The sequence below is a fragment of the Rhinolophus hipposideros genome, assembly GCF_964194185.1.
Source record: "Rhinolophus hipposideros genome assembly, contig: HAP1_SCAFFOLD_55, whole genome shotgun sequence".
NCBI lineage: Eukaryota > Metazoa > Chordata > Mammalia > Chiroptera > Rhinolophidae > Rhinolophus > Rhinolophus hipposideros.
In genome coordinates this window covers 16,283-35,609 of record NW_027669331.1, presented here as the reverse complement: position 1 = coordinate 35,609, position 19,327 = coordinate 16,283, and the positions used below count along the sequence as shown (strand labels likewise).

General features: G+C 36.8%; 1 protein-coding gene across 1 annotated transcript in view; it reads left to right on the top strand.

Moving 5' to 3' along the window:
- Positions 1-17,998, top strand: part of LOC308495627 (ankyrin repeat domain-containing protein 26-like) — a gene marked incomplete at its 3' end in the record, with an annotated part of 39,189 nt that extends 21,191 nt beyond the window's left edge. Inside the window, exons 8-12 of the mRNA XM_081080595.1 lie at positions 9,614-9,684; positions 10,857-10,994; positions 12,415-13,344; positions 14,684-14,833; positions 17,928-17,998. Coding sequence (XP_080936721.1) covers positions 9,614-9,684; positions 10,857-10,994; positions 12,415-13,344; positions 14,684-14,833; positions 17,928-17,998 — 1,360 coding nt within the window. The remainder of the gene's footprint in view (positions 1-9,613; positions 9,685-10,856; positions 10,995-12,414; positions 13,345-14,683; positions 14,834-17,927) is intronic.
- Positions 17,999-19,327: the final 1,329 nt, after the last annotated feature.

Here is a 19,327-nt window from a genome sequence, read left to right as displayed (position 1 = left end):
TTTTCAGTTTGTTCCCCAATACTCTTCCCTCTGAGCAACGATCAGTTAGTTCTCTGCACCTATGAGTTTGTTTCTTTTTTCTATGTTCATTTATTTTTTTTTTACATATCACCAATAGGTGAAATCATGTGGTGTTTGCCTTTCTCTATCTGACTTTTTTCACTTCGAATAATACCCTCTAGGTCCACGCACATTGTCGCAAATGGTAAGATTTTGTTCTTTGTTTACAGCCAAGTAGTATGTTGTTGTGTATATGTACCACTTCTTCTTTATCCACTACGATGGATACTTCAGTTATTTCTTTATCTGGAGTATTGTAAATTATGTAAATATAACCATACAGATGCATACATGTTTCAAATCAGTGTTTGGGATTTCTGCGGAGAAAAACTCAGAAGTGGGATTGCTATGCCACCTGGTAGTTCTATTTTCAAATTTTTGAGGAGCTTCCATATTGTTTTCCATTGTGTCTGGTCAGATTTGCAGTCCCACCAACAGTGCACGGGGCTTCCCTTCACATCCTCATCAACATTGGTTGTTTGTTGATTTATTGATGACGGCCATTCTGACAGGTGTGAGGTGGTAGCTCATTGTGCTTTTAATTTGCATCGCTCTGATGATTAGTGGCACTGAGCGTGTTTTCGTATGTCTCTTGGCTATCTGTGTGACCTCTTTGGAGAAAAGTCTATTCAAGTACTCTTCTCATTTTGTAATTGCATTGTCTTTTGGTGTTACGTTTTATGAGTTCCTTATGTGTTTTGGATACCTTCTCCCATTCATCTGGTTGTGTTTTCATTTTGTTGATGGTTTCTATTACTGTGCAAAAATTTTTGAGTTTGATGTCATATATATGGCTCTTGTAGTCCTATCCATTCTGCCACCTTATGTCTTGACTGAAACATTTAACCTATTTACATTTAAAGTAATTTTTATACGTATGTAATTATTGCCATTTTATTATTCATATTTCTCCTCCTCCTCCTCCTCCTCCTCCTCCTCCTCTTCCTCCTCCTCCTCCTCTTCCTCTTTCTACTTCTACTTCTTTTTTCAAGTCCTCGTTTCACATTTCTTGATACTGGTTTGTTGGTGCTGATGCCATCATCTTTTTCTCTGGCAAGTCTTTACCTCTCCTTTGATTCGAAATGAGAGCCTGGCCGGATGCAGTAATAGTAATCTTGGTTGTAGATTATTGCTTTTCATCACTTTCAATATTTCTTGCCAATCTCTTCTGACCTGCAAATTTTCTCTTGAGAGATCACCTGACAGTCTTATGAGATCTCCATTGTACGTGACTAACTACTTTTCTCTTGATGGTTTTAATATTCTCTCCATGTCCTAACCCTTTGGAGTTTTAATTATGATATGTTTTGGTGTGGACCTGTTTGGGTTCATTTTGTTTGGAACTCTTTGTGTTTCCTACGCTTGTGTGTCTATCTCCTTCTCCAGGTTAGGAAAGGTTTCCATCATTGTGTATTCCAATAGGTTTTCAATTCCTGCTCTCTCTCTCTCTTCTCCTTTAGATAGCCTTACGTATGTTGTTACACCTGATATTGTCTCAGACATCCCTTAAAGCACTTTCTGTTTTATTTATATTTTTATATTCATTTTTTCTCTGTTCTGATTGGGTGTTTGTGCTACCTTGTCTACCAAATCACTATTGAACCTCTGCTTCACCAAATGTGGTGCTGATTCCATCTATAAATTATTCATTTCAGATATTGTATTTTTCATTTCAGACTTTTTTTAAACGATTTCTGTGTCCTTTTTATGTTTGCTGTCTCTCCGTTGAAGTTTTACTTACTTTGTCTATTCTTCCCCTAATTTCATCTAGCATCCCTATAATCAGTATTTTGAACTCTGTATCTGGTATATTGCTTGTCTCCGTTTGGTTTACCTCTTTTTCTAGAGTTTTATCCTGTTCTTTCATTAGAGAAATGTTTCTTTCTCTCCTTTTTTCACTGCCTCTCTGTGTTTGTTTCTCTGTATTCTGTAGATCTGCTAATTCTCCTCGTCTTGACAGTATTGCCTTACATACCAGGTGTCGTGTGGGGCCCAGTGGTACAGTCTCCCCGGTCACCTGAGCCGGGTGCTCCAGAAGCTCGTGTGGGTGGTGTGTGCCCTCCTGTTGTACTTGAGCCTTATTGCTGTTGGCACATCTGGGTGTGGAATTGACCCTCAGGACGACTGGCTGTGACTACAGTAGATGAACCCCTGTGTGTGGGCTGACCCCACAGAGTGAGATCGGCTGTAGCAGGGCTCCCGTGTCTGCTCAGTCCATGGATTGGGCGTGTCATTATGGAGCTATTTTGGTGATGTTCTGGTGTTGCTGAAACTGATCCCCAGGTGTGTTGGATTTGGGGCCTCTTGGGAGGGGCTGTGGGGCAGGCCCAAGTCAGCTGCTGTTGTGCCCAACCAGGAGCCACCTAGGGGAAGCTACAAAGTGACCTATTGTTGGCAGCTGCCTTTGTGGGTTTGGAGGCACCGGGGAGAGGCTATGCTGTGACACAAGACAGGCTGATGGATAGGATCCTAGAAAGAAACGGAAGTCCTCAATATCATAAATTGCAGCCCGAGTGGCTGTTGTAAACTAGAATTGTGATGATGCAACACCTCTGCTTCCTGAGTGACTCCCCATTACGTGAGGGTAGAATTCATCTGCTAGCATAACATGTGCCTTCTTTGATTTGGTTCTGATTCTGCAGTTGTCTCTCCATCCCTTTCTCAGAGTTCCAGGCTTACCTCATTCCTTTGCTGCCCTCACTTACAATATGTTGTTTCACACCTCCGGCTTTTGCTCCTGCTGCCCTTCTGGAATCCCCTTCATGCCTTCCCTCAGCACCTTGTATAACTTTCAAGATGCAGCCCTATCTTTGCAGTATCTGCTGAGCTTCCCTTATACAACGGATTGTCGTCTCTTTTGTGCCCTTACTATACTTTATTCACGTCAGGTGTCGAAGTGGAGAGCGGTACTTTTCTGTTGTTATTTTTCATGTATTATACTCCTACTAGAATGTAGGACAAAATGTTTCATTTCTATTTCCAGCTTCCCCTGGGTCTGTGCCTATGACGGCTACAGTAAAGTTTTCTTGTCTTACCTACGGATGGACTGAGTGAGTGAGTCAATGAGTAAATGAATAGGATGTTTTCTGAAGTTGGGTTTTTCTTTTCTTTTTTCTTTCTTTTTTTAATAGAAAGAAGCAACCAAGCCAGCCATTCGAAAAAGAGAAAATCGTGTGGATATTATTGAAAGTGCTCCACAAGACCAAGCAAACAATGGTAATTTGACTTGTGTTGATGGAGCACACCAGAATAATATAAGTGGTAATTTAGTGACTATCTATGAATTCTTTCTAGCTTAAGCTCTGCTATAAAGAAATCTAACATGTGTCGATCCAAATGTGATATTCATTTCTTTTAAGCATTTTTTCCTATCTTTTGGGCAAAAGTATCCCCACTACTAACAACTGCTTCTTCTTGCAAATGCTTCGTTCCCCTGAATTCTTTTCTGCTATTACTTTTATGGAAATAAGCACGACTGAATGTGTACTTAAAATGCATAGTAATATATGTTCACATTAATGTACCTGTGACTACATTTTATAGTTATAAAGTCATCATTAGGATTAGGACAAGATGAAGATGAAGAATCACCTTGGGATTCTGAGGTACTGTCTTACACTATTATTATTATCATTACTATTTTAAATATCACCATTGAGTGATGTTAAAATGAAAAAGGTATGCTTTGACTTTACTTTCTCGCCTCTGCATTTCCTCATACAAATCATTTTTTATGGTTTATCCTATAATGAATAAACTAGCTATGTGCGTAATATAATAAGACAGCGTAGTACAATTCTGCTAACTTGCAAGTGTCACTTAAGAAAGTCAGTGTGGAATAGCATAAAACACTAAGGCTTCCAAGTCATAAGGAATCAGTTTGGGTTGTGAAGTTAAGTTCACCTAAAAGCTAAAGAATTATTCCCGGTCAACCTATGCCCAAATGCATGACTCTGTGGTTTTTGTAGATGCGCAAATGTCCTAATGAGTCAGAAAGAAAGATTTTGGATTGTAGGGTGTTTATTTTTTAATAATTTGGAACTTGAAAAGATAATGCCTGGGACATCAAAGTATTATTATATTTGTAATGTCGAATAGATCTGCAAGAAACCGTTCCAATGAAAAAAGACCATAGTGAATAGTAATAATACGTAGGATTATACTAACAGTAATCAGCTGAGCGCTGTTTTAATACAGGACAACTGTCTTGTTCAGTTAAAATAGCATGCATTGAGTGTCTTGATGGCAACCATACTTGTAGTAATAGAAGTACAAAGTAATGATGAGCTGATGCGAGGTGACAGCTGTGGAAAGAGATAAGAAAGGTGTGATCTTCTGATACAGGCAACTGCAGCCTACTGGTCTAGACACTGTGTTTGAGGAAAGAACAGAATGGAATCCTGGATGGGTAACTCAATAGCTACAGAATCCTGGGAATAGTATAAAACACGTAGGCTTCCAAGTCATAAGGAATCGGTTTGGGTTGTGAAGTTAACTTTACCTAAAAATTAAAGTTATTCCAGTTCGAACTATGCCCAAATGCATGACTTTGTGGTTTTTGTGGATGTGTAAATATCCTAATGAAATTCAGAAAGAATTTGGATAGTAGGGTTTGTTTGTAACTTGGAACTAGGAAACATAATGTCTGGGATATCAAAGTATCATTATATTTGTATTGTCAAATAGGTCCGCAAGGACATTTTCTACAGTAGGAAAAGCCTGGTGAATACTAATAATATGTTGGATTACACTAACAACAATTTGGCTGAGTGCTGCTTTAATATGTAACAACTGTCGTGTTCAGTTAAAATAGCAAGCATTGAGTAACTTGATGGCGACCGTACTCGTAGTACTAGAAGTACAATGTAATGATGAGCCAATGTGAGATGACAGCTGTTGAAAGATATAAGAAAGGTGTGATCCTCTGATATAGGCAACTGCAGCCTACTGGTGTAGGCACTGTGTTTGACGATAAGAACACACTAGAATCCTGGATCGGTCACTTACTAGCTGTGGGATCTTGGGGAAACTTCTTTTTAACCTGTCGGATGTCAGTGACCTCATTTGTCGTAATGGTACTTATGCCTACCTTTCAGTATGTGGAATGAACTAATGTGGTAACAAATGTGAAAACACTTTGCGAAGTGTAAAGGGAGCTATAGAAATATAAAATCAATGATCACAGTGGGCCGTAGTGACTTACTAAATGGTGAGGACACTTTCTGTAAACCTGAAGGACAATCAAATGGCAGTAGTGTCAAGAATAGAGTGGAAAAGTTAGAAGGGGCATGTGGATTTCTAATCTGGGGGATGCTAAACTTCAGGAGACTGTGATAGGCGATACCCTGTAGATGTGTAGTGTTTCGGTACTTGAGGCTCTGTTGGTGCGAGCTCAGTGTTTCACCTTGAGTAAATTTCTAGTTAGATACCAGCTTTGTGCTGGGCAGTTAGACACTGAATGGGGAAGTTCAGGGGTTCAGCTGTAGCTGTAGGAGCAGAAAAACAAATGAACAGTCCATTGTAAGTCACTATATCTGGGTCATTTAAAGAGAATGGAGAATGCTGGGTTAGAGAATATTGTCATGGGGGGGGGCACGGTTGTAGTTGGAATAGGAGTGGGAGTGCAGTTTCGGTGGTCAGGAAAGATCTTTCTGAGGGTGACAAAAACGGCCAAGTGAAGCATGAGAAGGAGCCAGTCATGTGAAGATCTAGGAGCAAAACCTGCTGGGCAGAGACAACAATGGATCACATCTGTTCATCATTTCATTCTAATGTCTTGGAATGGCCACCAAGCAGGAAGTGGGGTAACCATCATCAAACTGTTTTCATATTTGTTGTTTTGGGTGGAAAAGAAATAAAATGTGCATAGTAAGTGTCTGGTACATTTCAGATGACTATAATAAATAAATGTTCTTATTTTTCCCTGATTAGAAATTATTATACTTTTTTGAAAAGTTGCATAACTATATATAACATTTTCCCTATCATTTATTGAAACACAATTTAATGAAAAGTTTTTCTTATCTCTTTGCCACTTGGTTCAATCATGTTTTTCTATCAAATTTTTTGTCCAATAAGAGTTCGGTTTTTCCTAGCTCTTGTTGACATAGATGAAGTAGGTTCTAAAATGTTCTGTCTAAACTCAACTGGACATACACCAAGGGTTCTTACCATGTCAAGCAAGTATCTTGTTTTAACACTAAAAAACAAATCTGTCATTAGAAATATTTAACAGTTATATCAAGTACACTTATCAAAGTATTAGGTTGTTGTGAAAGTAATTGAGGTTTAAAAGGTTAAAAAAAATTGCAAATCTGCAATTACGTTTGCACGAACCTAATATATGCTTAAACACATATTTTTCAAAAAATCCTTTTCTTGGAGGTGATAACTTTAACATTTTCATCCTGAATTATTAACTAGAGATGGTGTGAAGTGTCCATTAATTACTAATCATCTTGTTTCCTAACCCCTTCAGCCGAGCATTGAAGTGGAAGATCCTGTTCCTAACAGAGCTGTAGGAATGGACGATGTGCAACCCTTCAGACCAGGTACACTGTGTAATACCAATTTAATTTTGGGAAGGAGTACGCAAGGACATTTGACGTGCTCACAGTCTTCTATTCAGACTTACTTTCCTTTGTTACAAATTTAATTGAAGTATTTCACATAAACAACGTGATGTCATTGTTGGTATCGATGTTTGAGAAAAAAGACATCGACAGGAATAAGAAAACAAGATTTTAAAAGGGTGACTTCACTAAAATGTTTCTCCTCTTGTTTCGATATCCTAAATGTCCCAGTTTGGAACCCCTGTACTTAATAGGGGTTCTCAGAGGTTAATAATCAAACTGGAAGATACTTCCAGCGTTTCAAATGGTCATTTGAATTTTGACGTTTACCCAAGTAAGCCTCAGTTGCTACCATGTCATTTGTGTTTTAACTTTACTTCCTCTTAGTGTTGTGACACTGATGGTCTTAAGCCAACCAGATGTTCTGCTGAGCAGACACTGGCTATGTGTGTACGTGCGCCTATGGTGTCTTCGATTATTAAAAATGGGAGAAGTAATTAATGATAATGAATATTTGGTAGACACAATCTTTGAAAAAAGGCATTCTGAAGCTTTTGTGCCTTGGGATGCTTTTATGCTATTAAAAATTATTGAGAATTCCAAAGAATATTTTTAAGTCGGTAGTCTCCATAGAAAGTTACAATATTAGAAATAAAAACTGAACAATTTAAAATACGAGCACACACAGTCATGCATTGCGTGAGCCATTGGAGCTACGACCCAGTAACCATAGAGCTATGATGTCACCATCAGAGCTGTGATATCACGGCTGTGGAAAACTCTACTGTACACTTAGAAGAGAATGAGAGTGAAAATGGCAAATGACATTCAGTCTTTCTGTGAAAATAGCTTTGACCTTTTCGGGCCCCTCGACTGACAGACCTTGGGACTTCACGGATTCTCACATGACATTGGAAACCACCGTTTTAAATGATGTACGGGCTTCCTGGATGTGAAGTGATAAAAGAGGCTTTAAAGCTTCACTTCTACAGTTGTTGTGGTTTTCTTTCACTTGTCTCATAGATTTAAGCTGAGATTGTGTTTAAAAAGCAAAAGGAAAATGTTTTGTTATGTATTTGTTTTCTGTCTCATGGTGCCCTGTACTCTTTGGAGCTCATGGGGACCCAGTTTGATCCCATTTTTCCTTGGAAACAATAAGGTCGCCCAGGACTGTAATTTGTCATATGAATATCTATTTATCTAAGGTTTAAAAACGAATTCTGAAGATATTGGAGCATTTAGAAAAGACCATTTTCTTATAATAAATAGTTTTTTATTTGAAGTAGTACGATTCATTAAAAGTTTTTGTAAACCCATGTTTGTCATGCATATTTAAACTTAAGTGGTTACACATAACTTTTGACAGTAACAAAAAAAAGCATACCCTGCACCATCTTAACTATTAAGAAGGAAATATTTAATTGGAAACACATTATGTAATAGAAATTGCTGCGTGACAATAGTTAATTAAACTTACCTATGTAAATGGCAAGTGTAGGACACCTAAAATAAAATGTATTCTGAAGGAATAGTGTGTTTGGGGGAAAAGAGGACGTGTGACTGCTTCTCTGAAAAAGGAAGTTTTACAAGATAGTCAACTTTGTGTTATTTTTACATCCTGATAAATGAAAACTTAATCCCAGAATTCAGATTGGGATTCTACTTCTTTGACCTCCAATCATGAAACTGGTCAAAGATGCAGGGATTGGAAAGTTGGTGATAAAAGGCCATTTGCATCACACTCCATGAGCAAAACTCTGTCAGCATCCACAGAGTTTGGACAGATGACCGTAATAGATAAACTAGAGACTCAGATTGTAGGTGTGTTTCTGTTATGTAATTATAGGCTCCATGACTTGAGTGAATCACAGCTACCAGAAAACAGAGAAAGCAAAGAAGGAAATAAAGAAACAGAAAGTGTTCAACTCTAGCCCACCTCTATGTAGGTTGATCGTAGTTCTGACTTTCCAATAGTCATTTTGTGGCAAAATCTACTTCATGTTTACTCTGTTTATGGAACTTAACAGCCAAACAGAATGACTTTTAGCAAGACATTGGCATTCTTCCTGAACCACAATAACATATGGAAATAAGAAAGAGAATGAGGTGAAAGCGTGATTTCCTTTAGGCTAGTATTTAGCATACTCTGGGGAGTGGGCAGCAGAATTATACTTAGAACATTAGGACCAGATGGGAAAACTTCATAAAGATCTAAAGGTTGCCTAGTGAAACAAAACATAGTTTCTTAGCTTTAGTTTTATATTCTGAATTCAAAAGTATCAGTTAAAACTGTATGTATTGTAAATGAAAAAGCACCTTCCGAAACCAACAATCAAATATTTCTTGGATTTTCTATGGCTTTATATATTTTAGAATTGACTTTCCCAGCAGTGATGGGAATCTCAGCTGTGTCCGCAGTCTGTCTCCTCTTCTCTGTCTTCTTCCTTAAACCCCAGTGCTGAATCCTCAAAGGTGAAAAGAAATTTTCAGAATAGTAGAGGAAAACATTTCAGATATAAGGAAGGGTGTACACTGATAAATGCATCAGAAGTAAGTCATTCCGGAAACAATGAATGACATTGCAGTTGAATCTTAGGGTGTTGTTCAAAAGGTATATTACGAGGTAGAGAACAGAGTATATAGTGCAACTCGATGTGTTTGTACTGCATTTCTAAATTGTAGGGTTTTTTTCTGATTGTTTTTCTATCGATGTTCATTGAATGAATTTGTGGATGAATTTTTGACATGTTTGTATGCCTTTCACTTTGTGACATCTCATATTTCCCAAATGGTTTGTTAGCTAATTAGAAGTGTTAGCTAATTAGAAGTATTTCTTAAGTAAAGTAAATATTCAGGAAAAGATGACGCTTAATTTGAAGTCTCAGTTGATAAGATGTTATTTTCTGTATTTATAAAGATTATAGCTTTTATCTAATTGTTCTAAGTAGTTCGTTTTAACTAATACATAGATTTGTCAGCAGGACAACACCTAGGAATGACATCAGAGGAAGGACAAGCGAGGCTTGATGGAAACGAAAAGAACTACACACATGTATGTGAAATTTAATTTTAAATTTCTAGTATAATATGGTTTTCTGTGCTTTAATAATATAATAGAGTCCAATTGAAATTACCTTCCATGCTAGCCTTTTAGAGTCAAAAGGTCATAACTGAATGATATTTATAACATTTGAACTAGTTACAAAACTTAAAATGTTGTTAGAATCTATAGATATTCATAGCTCAACTTTATCTTTGGATTGAGGCAAAAAAAATAATAATAAAGTCCTGAATGTTGTTTGCTCCTTTAATTTTTATAACTCCCTTAAATAAAAAAGAAAGTAACATCAAATACTGAATCACATGATGAGACAGTTGAAATTATGAACCATGTAAAAATGATGGCCACTGATTCAGGCTCACGTGAAAGGAGTCATGATTTTCAGGGGTTCAAAATGTGCAGTTCCGTATGGCTGGTCACTAAGGCCAAGGTTAGAGATGGATTCTTCCTTGTGACCTCTGTGTAATGGACTCTGCGTCTACATTCAGGGAGAGAATGGGGTCATGCACTCAACTCAACTGCTTTTTAAGAGAATCACATCTTCTCAGGATGGGACCTTTGGTTGTTAGGACACAAACAGTAACTTTCTAATATCTTTTCTTTCAGTGTAGGAAATCAGTAAATATGATTTAATTTTTTGTCTGCTCTTACTAGTGGGTATTGAATAAGTTAGAATTGGATGCAACAGATAATTATATCAATGTATAACACGATGTGTAACACTCATAGTGTATAATGTGAATTAATATTTAGGAATTTACTTCTCTTACTGATTGATGTTAATGATGTGGGCTTCTAATTAAAGTTTGCCTATTCTCCAGTTATTAATCTTTAAAAGATATTCTTAAATTCACTGTAGGGGCTCACTATTTAAGACATGGTGAGGTGAACTATTTTAAATGAGAAAGCCTCTGTGACATTAAAAATCATCTACTGTTTCATTTTTTGGGTGGATTTAACATATAACCAATTGTTTAGTTCAAACAGTGACAAAATTAGTTTTGCGGATTCATGTTTTTCTTCTAATTTAGACTAAGGCAAGTTATTTTTCACTTTCTAATTAAAGTCCGATAATTTGGGAGTAAGTAAACGTAGATTAAGATTTTTAACAGTTAAATTTTAGTTATATTCTAATTTTTCTTTGTTCATATTCGATTCTCTAGGTTGTACAAGAGGAAAACAACACTCAGAGGCCACTTTCCCGAGAACAGGACAACAAAATATTACATGACACAGTTCTGACCAATTGCCTTCAACAACAAAAGGAGACAGAAATAAATCTTAAGAAAATGAATTCTGAGGTATTTTGTTTAGTCATTTTCAAATATGTGTGTATGTACATATTTTAAAAACCAATGTTGTACATATGGGAATTGTAGAGGATTTTAAAAGTGTGTGTGTGTGTGTGTGTGTGTGTGTGTGTGTGTGTGTGTGTATTTTAGGGAGAGTGACATTTTTGGTCCATTGCAATAAATGATATTCTTGATTGAAATCCTTTTATGTCCAACAGTCAAGTAGTGACGTTCCCAATGTGTCATCTAAAGGGGAGGTTTTCAATACTTTTTACAGGGATCGATGAGCTTTCTACAATCTCAAAACTATTGTTACTAATAACAGAAGTTTCAATTTGAGGCAGTGATTTCATCCCCTTGCTGTATTAGTAGAGAGGTCAGTTTTCACTTCCGCTGTTTTTAAGGAGTAGAAGTATAGCCAGTGCAGAGACCATCTTTTAGATCTCATTCTCCTACTTTTGAGAAAAGGAACAATTTGTTCCAAGTAGAGTCCTATTTCAGTGCTAGGAACTTTTGAAGAAAATTGTATGCCATGATGCATACTTAGTGATAATTTATTGGTGAGTGTTTTATTCAAAGAAGTCAGTGTGTTTTCCCCTATTTCTCATTTATTTCTCCTTTAAACATTATGAAAAGGAAACAACACTTAAGCAGCAGCAAATATTTTCTAACAATAATTTTCTATTTTCTAAGAAGAGCTCTATAATTTTTAGCCTATTTACCCTGAGTTTTTTTTGAAATCTAAGGCTTCTTTTGAATTTATATATTTACACTAGAAGAGCAGCAAGCACCCTATTGTAGAGTCCAAAGTCCTGGGAAAAAATCCTGAACTTGCTCATCTTTGTAATCATTCTATTTGAAATTGTGATAACGAAGAGTTCATTGATGTATAAAGAAGTGCTTAGCGTAATGCCTAGATTTATCAGTGATTAGTAGATTTCATCTTACAACTGACTCTGAAAATATTAGAAAAGTAGAATATCTTTTGAGTATTCTTGGGAAAAAAAATTCTAGGAAATGTAATCAGTCCAAATGTATGCAGAGTGAATACTCTTACTGTGGGATAGGTGTATATTCACACGGTGACCTCTATTTTAAAATGTAGTCAGACTTCTTAATCTTCTATTTGATGCCTTCTGGGTTTGCTGCCTTTCCAGTTCTGAGACTCTTAAAATTCTCTGATGATTTTAAAATTCTCTTTTTCACTTTCATGGATTCAGCATCTTATATTATTATTTTTTTAACTTTGGGGAATTTATGCTCGTATAAAGTTGGAGGTTTGGATTCAGCATTGTATTTTTACAGTGGGATATCCACGTACTGCAACCTTTTCATTATATAAACACTTAGGTTCTTCTTTAATTTCAGAGGATATCATGATATGTCATTTCATTGAGTGCTAGCTACAAGTCTCCTTTGTTTTACTTAGGATTCTGAGAGTTACGAAAAAGCAAAAGACATGTTGCATGAAAATCACGTGTTGCAGGATGAAATCGCCATACTAAGACTACAAAGGGACACACTCATAACTCAGAAGCAGGAAATGGAAAAAAAATACTTTGAGGACACTGCAAATGTAAAAGAAAAGAAGGACCGTCTTCAAAAGACAATAAAACAGAATGACGAAACGCTAACAGAAACAGTATTTGAATATAACAGACAGCTTAATGTCCCAACAGCTGAGAATACAATGCTGAACTCTCAACTGGAGAATGAAAGACAAAGCAAAGAAAGATTGAAAACAGAAGCGGAATCCGACCATCATCATGAGTTTAGTAAGCAATTAAGACCCCTACAAAATTCTTTCCAGGAATTAAGAGATAAATGCTTGCATTTCGTGGACAACATCGGGTTTGCTATGTGTAACCTAAAAGAAAACAGTGAGATTCATTCTCAGCAACTTCCTAAAGCTGGAAGTAAATCCAATAGCTTAGACACTGAGCTCCCTCACGCAAGATATGATGTCAGAGAAAGGACATTGGTTTCTGAACCTGTACTGAAAGACCTAAACCAAACTCAGTGTCAAGAGGAGGAAATTGAACACATGAATCAAAGGGAACCAGAAAAATTGAACCCGTATACTGGAAAGCTGGAATCCCTAAAGGAGGAAAGATCTGACCTACAGAGTGGAAACATGCTTCTTCGAAGGCAACTGGATGATGCATTCCACAAAAGTGACAATAATGAAAAGTCAGGAATGAATATTGAAGAGCAGCTTCAGGGGCTTAGAACAGTGCGTCAAGCTGAATGTGAAAAACAAGATCCAGTGGTGAAAGAGAGCCCTAAGGAGTTAGTCAGCAAATTGAATCACTTGAAAGGAAGAATGTGCCAGTATGAAAACGATAAATCAGAAAGAGAGGTAAGTATCCAGAAAGATAGTTTTCACATTTCCTGAAAGAAAATTCAATGTTCAAATATTTGATGATGGCTAAATGTTGAATCTAGCAGAATATTAAAAATATATAGATTACAAATGTATTTGCTCTAACAGCTTAAAAGCATACATTGTATCCAGCAAACAAAACTTAGACCTGTGAGGTGCTTTACTTTGAGTAAAGGCATTGTGTTGACTATGAAATTTTAAGGTATAAATTGTTATTAGATACATATTGATATGAATGATTTAGTCTTATACTGCTACAATAATAATTTTCATCTTTCTGTTACCACATTGTAATACCATTATGAAGCAGATAAATGGAAATGCTCCTATGCAAACTGAGTTTTTAGAGATAGAGGTTCAATTAAGTGGATTACCTAGAGAGTTAATTCTAGATTTCCCACATGAACTGAAGTGTAGATGCTGTCCCTTTCCCTCAGTAGTTTCTTCCACATTTTAGTTGGTATAATTTTGTTTTTATTCATGTCAATTTGATATAAATTGGAACTATTTCAGTCTCAAATAATGTATTCTTAGGACCTGTGACCTCTTTAAAGGCAGCTAATTTTTCATTAAATCATAATTTGGGACAAATGTGAGGAGTTTTATCAAAACTCTACTTGATTTAATCTTCCCATTGCTATCTATAATTGTCCTTGAATATTTTTACAAATTCATTTTTCTCATCGCAAGGCCCATTTACTATCATTTGGACATAAGTTTGTCCATTTCAAAGAGAATTTAGCAGTCTCTGATTTATTAATTTGGCACTGGGTCTCCATTTTCAGACGAGTGAGGGGAGGCAGGATTCATGTGTAGCAGGAAGGGAGGTCCAGGCCATGAAGACCACTGGAATGAGTTTGCTTTTCTTCTAAGATACAGGAATCTGTTGGAAGGTTGTGAGCAGTGGACTGCATATGTGAGGACCTGTGAAGTCAATTTAAGCCTGTGATAAAAAAAGGGGGAAAACATTCCACAATGTATACTTGACGACCGCTAGTCCCACCGACATACCAATTTCCCCTTGAGATGTCAGTAGATTGTTAAGCTCTGCGGCTTCATCAGGGGAAGTGGAGAGTGGGGCTGAATCTGTTGTTCAAGTAACCTTCGTAATAGTGAGTGGGCAGCAGGATAACACCTTCTGTGTCTTACCCAGATTCAGTAGACAGAATTGTGTCCAAAAGAAGAAAACAAGGTGAACTGATGCATGGGGTGATCTTTTTCGAGTTACATATTATATTAATATGTTAGAGTTAGCAAATTTTAACATAATTTAATAGATGTGATTATAAGATCACTAACAGAATCATCTTTCTAGATGCTTGGGAGACGATTTCAACAAGAGCTACCTGACTCCACAAAAAAACTGTCTATGTCAGAGGCTTCACTGGAGGATAGATCACGTTACCGTATGAATTCAGAAGCTGAGACACAGGATTTCAAGACATTAGAGCATATCAGGAGTCAGGTATGTGTGAAATGTAACCTGTCAACAGTTCATCTATAGTTGATTAATATAAAGTGTTTTAAGACCCTGATTTTCAAGGGCAGCTTTCTTTTGTGTTTTCGGTGTAATTAATTTATTATAATTTTATTATCTTTATAATGCACTTCTTCCTTAAACTCTGGCTTCCATCCTGCTATTTGCAACGTATGTTTTTTCTTATATCTATACCCTTGGTAACGTTGAGAAATAGGCAGCATTCCTCATAGAAATCGAGAGACTTTCTTCCTACTAAACAATATTTTGTAGTGATATCTCCATTACCAGGATGAAGCAGCCATTTAAAATCAGAAGATAATGCTTACTAGAACGATTCAGAAATTTGTCTTATTTCTTATCATCACTTTTGTAAATGGTTACAGCATTGGTATATATTTCATGGACTTCAAACTAACTTGTACAGAAAGTTCAGTATACAAACCAGTTGAAGTAGGCATTTCCTTCATTTTGTTTTCATTTTTGAAATATTGTAAAAGTGTAGAAATATGTTGATCATTATAGTATGCACACCCACAATAGAGAATTAAGAAAATAATCCAGATTCACTATATTTGTGTGTTTTTTAATCTTCATTGGGATGCAATCCCCATATCATATTTCACCATTTAAAATATACAATTCAATATCTCTTGTTACATTCAGAGAGATGTGGAACTATCACCACAATTATAGAACATTTCCATTACCCCCAAAAGAAACCCCACATCCCTTAGCTGTCACCCTATCTTCCTGTCTCTCCCAGCCTCAGGCAACCACCAATCTACTTTCTGTCTCTGTAGATTTGCCTACTTTGGATATTTCATGTAAATGGAATCACACGATGTGAGGTCCCTTGTGACTCGCTTCTTTCACGTAACATCACGTTTCCAGGGTTCCACCGTGTTGTAGCACACATCAGTTGTGAGCTATTTCTTCCTATTGCCCAATGTTGCTTCACCTTGTGGACAAAATACTTACCCATTCATCAGCTGATGGAACTTTGTGTTGTTTCCACTTTTTGGCTGTTAATAATTCTGCTATGAACACGAGTTTACAAGTTATGGTGGGAGCCAGTGTTTTGATTTCCCTGCCCCCGGATTTCTGGCTCCCAATCTGGCCTCTCCATGAAGCTTTCTCTGACTGTTTGAACTCTCATTGAACCCGTGTTCCTCAGCACTTGTCGGATAGTCTGTGCAGAGCAATCAAGCCCTAAATTTGACATAGTTTCAATTTTTCATGAGAGAGAATTCTGTCTTTCTAAGTATAAGTTTGTCTAAGGGGAAATAGTATTTGATGTGATGGCACCTATCCTTGCATAAATTGAAAATGTTTTCTTCAACAGTTGTTAGGATAAAATTAAATATTTTATACCAAACCAATACTTCCCCTTGGAGACATTGATATAATTAAACTTTTATTCTGAAAATATTTCTCACAATTATATATAAAACTGAAAGCACATCTCCAATAGAAAATTGTTCAGTGAAATGCTCATGTTCCCCCTGTCCATAAAAATAAAAAACTAAAATAAAAGGGAGCCAGCCCTTCCTGTCTGCAGCCAGCCAGGGTGTACAGGTCGATAGCACATTCTAACTACAGCTCGGAGGACGGCTTTTCTGATCTGCCAGAGCGTGCTGCTTCCATCTGCTCCTCTGAGTTCTGACACATCCCCACAGAACCAGTTGCTGGGAAGGAATTGATTTGGAAAGTTGGCTTTAGCACTAGAGTCCGTTATTTCCATATCAGTGGCTTTACCCTGCCTCTCACGGTCATATAAATTGTATGCTCAATCCAGGAGGTGGTATTTGCATTGTAGTCCATACTCATTATGGACTACACTGAGTGTACATAGGAACGTATACATTATTACAAGCAGAGAAAATGTACTGTTGGCTCTTGGAATTGGTAAAAGGATTTTAGTACTGGGGTTATATTCTGGGCTTAATGCTCCCCATTTTTTGACATTGCTGATAGTTTGATGAATGATTTCAGTGTAACTGGTGTAAGAGACCACTTCCATTCGCATCCCATCTGTGTAAAATATCAAATTTTATTAGAACCTAAAATACAGCAACAATAATGCTAACTGCAAACCCTTTGATTTTACTGTGTGCCATGTCCTTTTCTATTACATATGTTCCCTAATTTAATCTTCCCAATATCCCAGTGAGGTAGATGCCACTATTGTCTCATTTTATACATGAAGAAACTGAGACCCAAAAAATTTAAGTATTTTGCTCAAGGTCACCCAGCTAATAACTGGTGGACTTGGGATAAAAACCCAGGCATTTGGGCTCTTATTTAGTTACTGCCCCTCAAACTATTCCATGACTATCTGACTGCCCCCAAGAGTAGCCTGTTAACTTTCATAATCACTGGACTAGCCTGGTAATTCACTTATGTGAATATTTAAAATTAGAGTTGATGGGATGCTTGGAATACAGTATGTTTGATTTCTTGGGTATTTGTACCACAAGGTATGATAATTGTGAGAACTCATTCAAGAAAAAGTGCTCCATACCTCGTTGCTGACTATCACTGCGGTCACAAAGCTCCCTTTGGGAAGCTCTGCACCAATGCCACCGCCTAGTTCACAGTTCAAAGCATTTCTGGAACTCTTTTTCTGGAATGGCCATCATTGCTGTCATCATATTACCCTTGATGTCCTGAATGTCATCAAATAGTCTTCCTTTCCATATTTTCTTTATCTTTGGATAATGACATATTTAGTCACTGGGGACCAGATCAGGTGAGTAGGGAGGGTATTGCAATACAGTTATTTGTTTACAGGCTAAAAACTCCCTCAGACACAGTGCCCTGTGAGCTGGTGCATTGTCGTGATGCAAGAGCAATGAGTCGTTGGCTAAAAGTTCAGGTCGTCTTAACTTTTTCACACAATCTTTTAAGCAATTCCAAAGAGTAAACTTGGTTAACTGTGTGTCCAGTTGGTAGAAATTCATAATGAACAGTCCCTCACATATATATAAAAAAAGGGGAGCAACATCATTGCAACAGGTTTGCGAACTTAATTGTCAGATGTCATAGATCATCAGTAAACATAACTTTTTCTTTATTTTAGCTGCAAGAAGCAGGAGCTCGACATCCAGAGGATGCACGATGCACTGAGAAGATGCAAGATCACGTGCAAAAGTATAAGTTAAAGCAGCACAGAAAATAACTTGAGTATTTATAAAGCAGATGTGTAGTGTAGTATGACCATTAGATCAGTTATAACAATAAACACATGAGTGTGAAGCTGGGTCAAAATGTCAGCTTTGAGCTACCTTGAAAAGAATAATTTGTGTACATTATCTCTAATTTTGCACATTATGCAAAATTCACAACTAGAAAAATAGCACAATTGCCAAATCATGCGCTTTTCAAATTGTAAGATTTTATGTAGTTGCACCATAGATATTTGTTCAGTGATTATGTGGTATGCTTTAAAGTCAATGTGTGAGAATAATTATGTCAAAATATTCACTTTAGGCTTGAAGCTGAAAATACTGACCTAATACTGATAATTCAAAAGCTAATGGGCATAATCGAACAACTTCACAGGCACCTGTCAGGTACAAGTTTGGTAAGTGAATCTCTTCATTTCTGTCATACTGCAAAGGAATTTCTATGTCTGTCATAGTACCATATAAGGATATTTTAGACAATAAGAACAGTCTCATTAATAAAAGTACTGTATTCATGTTGATACTACTTGCTGGGAGTAACGTAATTCCTCTCCACAGAGAAAGAAATCTCAGTTCATAAAATTAATGATTTTTGTAGTAAGATTTTTATAGAAAAAGATTGTGATAGTCTAAAGGCAACATTTGACATACACCATGTTTCAATTATCCTTTCGTTTGTCCAACATTTGGGTTTTTCCAACTGTTGGCTATTGCTATTTATGCTGCCACAAACATCGGACTACAAATATCTGTTTGAGTCCAGGCATTTGAGTAATGATTTGATCCAGAATTCTAAATTTCCCTTGAAATCTAAACCCTTTAGTGAGATTTGGAGAATGAATTACTTTTAATGTTCTAATTTGTTTTCTTCATCATTAACGAATACTGGGTCATTAGGCAAATGTTTCCTGAAAAGAATATACTTTTCTCCTTGTTGGATTTTGAAAAAGAAAAGAGATGCCAGTGTAAAAGTAGAAATGAATGCCCAATCAAGTCCTTACATAGTAACATAGTGCTTCTAGCTTTGCAAGTTTAGAAACTAATCTTTTTCCACTCACTTGAGTTAATCATACGCTTTTAAAGATTGAACAGTTCGATGTCAGAAAAGATTGATGTGTCATCCAGGATGACAATTTCCTGATGGACAGTGAAAAACGTGTCACTATCTTTCCTAAGCAGAGCAACATTCCTCTGCCATCCTCCTGTCCTCTGTAGGAGAGGCTCCCTAGGATTTCTCATCATAAGATCGCATTGTGACCCCTGAGGTGGACCAATGACATAGATGTACCTTCCA